The 6,000-nt window shown below is 45.1% G+C and overlaps 1 protein-coding gene across 1 annotated transcript in view; it reads right to left on the reverse strand.

Moving 5' to 3' along the window:
* Positions 1 to 5,383, reverse strand: part of RNF207 (ring finger protein 207) — a 152,829-nt gene extending 147,446 nt beyond the window's left edge. Inside the window, exon 1 of the mRNA XM_073561684.1 lies at positions 5,193 to 5,383. Coding sequence (XP_073417785.1) covers positions 5,193 to 5,383 — 191 coding nt within the window. The remainder of the gene's footprint in view (positions 1 to 5,192) is intronic.
* Between the last annotated feature and the right edge of the window lie 617 nt (positions 5,384 to 6,000).

A 6,000-nucleotide genomic window follows, 5' to 3' on the forward strand; every position in this document is an offset into this window, starting at 1 on the left:
TTCAGACTTGTCGCAACCCAGGACGTGACAATACCGGGAGAAGTCCTCAAGTCGGGTTAGAGGAATCTCCTCTGCTGCTTCTCTTTTTGGACTGCTGAACCTTTAGCCATCTGGGTGGTGCCCCTGTAAGTGTTGGGCCCACAGGCCACTCCGGGAGATCTATCATGGGGAATTCAAAGGCACCCACAAAATTTGCCAGGTCACCAATCCGTCGAAAGGAAGCTGTTTTGCCTCCTTTGAAGGCCGTTAATTGAACAAATTGAGTATTTTAATGATAAACTTGAATTCACATGACCAGTAAAACATGACTTGGAATGAGTAAAGGCAATAAAAAAATTCAGCAAAAAAAAAAAAACCCACACATGTTGTAAAACACATTAATTTAAAAATAACAATGCAAAAAAAAATAGCAAAAATAAATAAATATATCAGGCAAAACTTTTATTGCTCGTATCTTTTGGTAAAAAAAAAAAAATATAGTGTTTAAAGGTAGCCTAAATGTAGCATGTAAGATTATCTGCACGTGTGACTACAATTGGGATCAGCAGAGTCCTCTTATCACGTTCTGTCTCTGCCCAGAAGCCTTTGTTTCAGCTTTATGTCTGAGCTAAAAGTAGTAACACTCCACTTGCAGCTGTTCAGAACTAGAGCTCCTGAGATCCGCTATGTGTCATGTCAGGAACAATTATGAGTAACAAAGGGTAACTTTATCTGCAGCCTGATGCCAGTTTTCTATTGTTTCTCTCCACTATCTCTACTGCCCTGTCCAGTATGTACTGGGGTAATGTCTCAAGGGCTACAGTTGTGGCCAAAAGTATTCACACCCCTGCAATTTTGTAAAATAATACTCAGTTTCTTCCTGAAAATGATTGCAAACATAAATTCTTTGGTATTATTATCTTCATTTTATTTGTCTTAAATGAAAAAACACAAAAGAGAATGAAGCAAAAAGCAAAACATTGATCATTTCACACAAAACTCCAAAAATGGGCCAGACAAAAGTATTGGCACCCTCAGCCTAATACTTGGCTGCACAACCTTTAGCCAAAATAACTGCGACCAACCGCTTCCGGTAACCATCAATGAGTTTCTTACAATGCTCTGCTGGAATTTTAGACCATTCTTCTTTGGCAAACTGCTCCAGGTCCCTGATATTAGAAGGGTGCCTTCTCCAAACTGCCATTTTTAGATCTCTCCACAGGTGTTCTATGGGATTCAGGTCTGGACTCATTGCTGGCCACCTTAGAAGTCTCCAGTGTTTTCTCTCAAACCATTTTCTAGTGCTTTTTGAAGTGTGTTTTGGGTCATTGTCCTGCTGGAAGACCCATGACCGCTGAGGGAGACCCAGCTTTCTCACACTGGGACCTACATTATGCTGCAAAATTTGTTGGTAGTCTTCAGACTTCAAATAGCCATGCACACAGTCAAGCAGTCCAGTGCCAGAGGCAGCAAAGCAACTCCAAAACATCAGGGAACCTCCGCCATGTTTGACTGAAGGGACCGTGTTTTTTTCTTTGAATGCCTTTTTTTCTCCTGTAAACTCTATGTTGATGCCTTTGCCCAAAAAACTCTACTTTTGTCTCATCTGACCAGAGAACATTCTTCCAAAACGTTTTAGGCTTTTTCAGGTAAGTTTTGGCAAACTCCAGCCTGGCTTTTTTATGTCTCAGGGTAAGAAGTGGGGTCTTCCTGGGTCTCCTACCATACAGTCCCTTTTCATTCAGACACCGACGATAGTACGGGTTGACACTGTTGTACCCTCGGACTGCAGGGCAGCTTGAACTTGTTTAGATGTTAGTCGAGGTTCTTTATCCAACATCCGCACAATCTTGCGTTGAAATCTCTTGTCAATTTTTCTTTTCCATCCACATCTAGGGAGGTTAGCCACAGTGCCATGGGCTTTAAACTTCTTGATGACACTGCGCACGGTAGACACAGGAACATTCAGGTCTTTGGAGATGGACTTGTAGCCTTGAGATTGCTCATGCTTCCTCACAATTTGGTTTCTCAAGCCCTCAGACAGTTCTTTGGTCTTCTTTCTTTTCTGTATGCTCAATGTGGTACACACAAGGACACAGGACAGAGGTTGAGTCAGCTTTAATCCATGTCAACTGGCTGCAAGTGTGATTTAGTTAGCGCAAATACCTGTTAGGTGCCACAGGTAAGTTACAGGTGCTGTTAATTACACAAATTAGAGAAGCATCACATGATTTTTCGAACAGTGCCAATACTTTTGTCCACCCTCTTTTTTATGTTTGGTGTGGAATTATATCCAATTTGGCTTTAGGACAATTCTTTTTGTGTTTTTTCATTTAAGACAAATTAAATGAAGATAATAATAACAAAGAATTTGTGTTTGCAATAATTTTCATGAAGAAACTGAGTATTATCTGACAAAATTGCAGGGGTGTCAATACTTTTGGCCACAACTGTAGGAGATCATCTACGCCATATGTGGGTCGCCCTCCCAGGGCCGTGGGGTACTCGGTACCGGGCCGGTATAAGCGGGATGTGTCACAGCAGCGGTGACCCGGACCGTGGCCCTGGGCGCCCAAGCAATGGCTGAGATGTGAATGGTGTAATGTAGTTAATGGAATAGTTCGTGACGCCACCTGTGGTGTTCGGCAAGGGAGGTGTTAAGCCGACGCTGCAGACAGATCCTCCGGGACAGATGGTGTGGTGCAGCAATGATGGTATAGCCCTCCACAGGCAGGGCTGTTATCCCAGGGCAGTGTAGATGTGGAGACACTTAGATGGTGTAGTGTTTGGCGCAGGGGATGTAGCAGTGCCAGGCGGACGGACGCGGGAAGGAATGGAGGACACCCAGGGCATGTAGTTCCAAAGCTTTACTCACAGTCTGTAGTGCCCGCTTCTGTGCCGTGTCCTCCGGGTCAGGGACTCAGTCAACCTCCAGGCAAGATGGAATGCTCCCTTTCACACTCCTCCAACTTATGTGCCTTTTCTGAACGTCTCCTCTATAGCGCCTTTAAGTGTGAAGATCTCCTAGTACTGTGTTACGCTGGAGTTCCTCCTGACAGATGTTCCCAAGAACTCTACTTGCACGGCAGACAGCTGTAGCCTGCTTCGGGGACTCTCTACTCCTAAGTCCCGGCTCTCTATCCGTGTTGCTGTTGTGCCCTCAAGTCTTAGATCGGAGTAGTGCATTTACAGCCCACTACTGCACCGGTGTCTGCTGCAGAACCATTAGTGTCCATACAACCTCGGGGACCGGGCCCCGGCCTTGCGCTTAGAACTTCTAGGCAGGGTTCATTCTCTAACCCACGTCCTCTGCCTTCCCTTTTACTCCTACTACTGTACTTGTCTTTTCCCTTCTATGGAAGCTCAGGCTTCGGTTCAATGTCCTTCTCCTTCTTTCCTTTCCCGTGCCAGCTGGCTCAGGTCACTGAGGCAGCTGCAGCACTCCTTCCTCCATCCCTCTTTCAGGGATCCCCACTCCTCTCCGAGTGGCTTCCTCTCCTACTCAACCTCTAAACTCAACTGAACTCCAACCCTGGAACTGTCCCGCTCTTTTATATGTCTTCTCAACTCCACCCACCTCCCAGCACGTCTAATGTTCCAAGCAGGGACCCACCAAAGGTGCTCTGCTTCTCTCTAAGCAAGGAGCTGCAATGTGGTTTTGCTGAACTACTCTATTGTGTGGGGTGCGAGTGTTGGAGTGTGGTCAGGAGCCTCCAACTTACCTGGATGGTGGGGCACCACACCTTAGGAGAAGGTGTAGTACCTCTGTGGTGACTGAGCCTCAGGGGCGCTACATATGCACGGGAACCGGAGGCCCAGTGCAGCTTTAAGGAGTTGTCTGGCCTTAAACTACAAGTCTGCAGTCACTGTATGTGACTGCAGACTTGTGAATCTGCACGCTGTGAAAATTCTCCAGTGCCAGCACCAGGAGTGGTCGGTCATGAGACCCAATTATGCGATTTGCATACTTCTGGCCACGTTCTGACTAGACTTGTCCATTCTTGCTTAATACACTTAAATTCAGGAAGGTCATGCACGACTAGTTGGCATGTGTCCGCATGCATGCAAACCATATACTTACAGTTACACATTTGCTGACACTGGAGAATCCTCACAGCAAGCAGTGTACACGATGTGTAGATTCACAAGTCTACATTCACTTAGAGTGACTGCAGACTTGAAGAATAAGGCCGACAACCTCATGAAAAGGTTCAGTGTAGGTAACAATTAGGGATGAGCAAAAAGAATTGGACTCTCCTGGCCCAGCCTCCACTTTGGTACTCCATAGTAGCTGGACCAGAGCAGTATGAACTTCCTCAGCCGGCATACTGGGTGACTTTTGCAATCACTAGGCCCTTGCGATGTCATGATGCTGTAGGAGCCTGGTAAACGCAAAAAGCACCCAGGATCCACTGCCAGCTAAGGAAATTCACACTGCCCTGGTCCAGATCATATAGAGTAATAATGTGGAGCCTGGACCAGGGGAATGCAATTCTTTTTGCTCATCTTTAGCAACAATTATAACCATGGTGTCCAGCGTAGGAGATCAGAGTATAATCCCTCCATCAGGGCAGATTTTAGCCACCAAATATAGACAGATACTTCCATTCACTGATACCAAGAGAAATTTTCTAAAAACACACAGATTTAGTGTAAAACCACGTGTCCAATCCAAAACTGTTATGTGTGGCCTCACAATTAAACACCTGTTTTTTAGAATTTGCCTTAAAAGAGACCTGTTGCTGGAAACTTCTATTTCAAATGGAGCACCTCCTTCTATTGTTGTAGCTCCACTGATTCTGGAACAGTTTTACTTTTTCTTCTGTGCCCCTCCGTTCCAAAGTTATGCCCCTCAGACATAAAGGTGTATATTTTCCCTTCAAGAAAGAGGGCATCCTCCACAGAACTTCACTGAGGGCGTTTGCTTAATTCTCCTCTGATGCCGACCAATCAAAACAGCCACGCCCACAGAGAAGTTCTGTGGTAACTGCCCCCAGCTGGTTGAAGGGAAAATTTGTATCATTACTGGGGTTCACAACTTTGGAATGGAGGGGCACAGGGGAAAAATACACATTGTTCCAGAATCAGAGGAGCAGAGGCAATTTGAGGAGTCTCTTAGTTTAAATTAAAAAATCCAGAGAAAGGTCCCCTTTAAGTATAGTGAATATCACAGCAGGTATTGAATGGTAGTTCTTTTATTCATGGTCACTTACCCACATAAAGGACAGGTTAAGCGGTTGTCTACAGCCCGGCCACGGAGGCAATTGGCACAGAAGTTGTGGTAACAGTCCAGCAGACATGGGTGCTCATACTGCTCATGGCACAGGAAACAGGCAAGAGGGTGACAATTCACCTTGTCCAGGTCATGTAGATTTTCTAGAGGGGAGAATATCCCTCCGGACATGTCTAGAAAAGTAGTAATATAAAAGACACTTGCTAATGGTACGTACAAGCAATGATAATACATATTAAAAGAGGCGCATTACCTTTTGTGGCCATATTTACTGAATCAGAAGATACAATTAGCCAAAGTCCAATAATGTGCATTGTTGCAGTGGCCATCTTTTAATAAGCAGACCTACTACTAAATGGCGGATAGGTGATAAATATTATTAGTCAGAATAACCCTATAATTGCCATATATCATGTTCTATATCTCTGTGATGTGGCGCGGGGTGGTGACCATGGTACTTGTCTCTTGCTCTCCGGCATGTTACAAGAAGGTGCGGGTGTGTGATCTTGTGCTGTGGGGTCGCTACGACCTTGCAGGCCACATGTTACCAATGACTTGGGTTAGCCACAACCAGGTGTTAAACAGTTCAACGAGGGAGACATCAAGTCAAAAATGTTTTTTTTCACTCTACGATGGCTTTGAGGTGATTATATGCAGGAGATAGGGCAACATAACTTGAACGTTTCCGTCACAAAACGGAGCATTTTCCACACACAGTTTCAACTCCTTCCTCTTTACTCGTTTGTCGCTACCTATCCTCAATCTGCGGATCTGCGTCTTATTTCCTG

The sequence above is a fragment of the Dendrobates tinctorius genome, unplaced genomic scaffold (genome assembly GCF_039654945.1).
Source record: "Dendrobates tinctorius isolate UK_male_01 unplaced genomic scaffold, ASM3965494v1 ptg000326l, whole genome shotgun sequence".
NCBI lineage: Eukaryota > Metazoa > Chordata > Amphibia > Anura > Dendrobatidae > Dendrobates > Dendrobates tinctorius.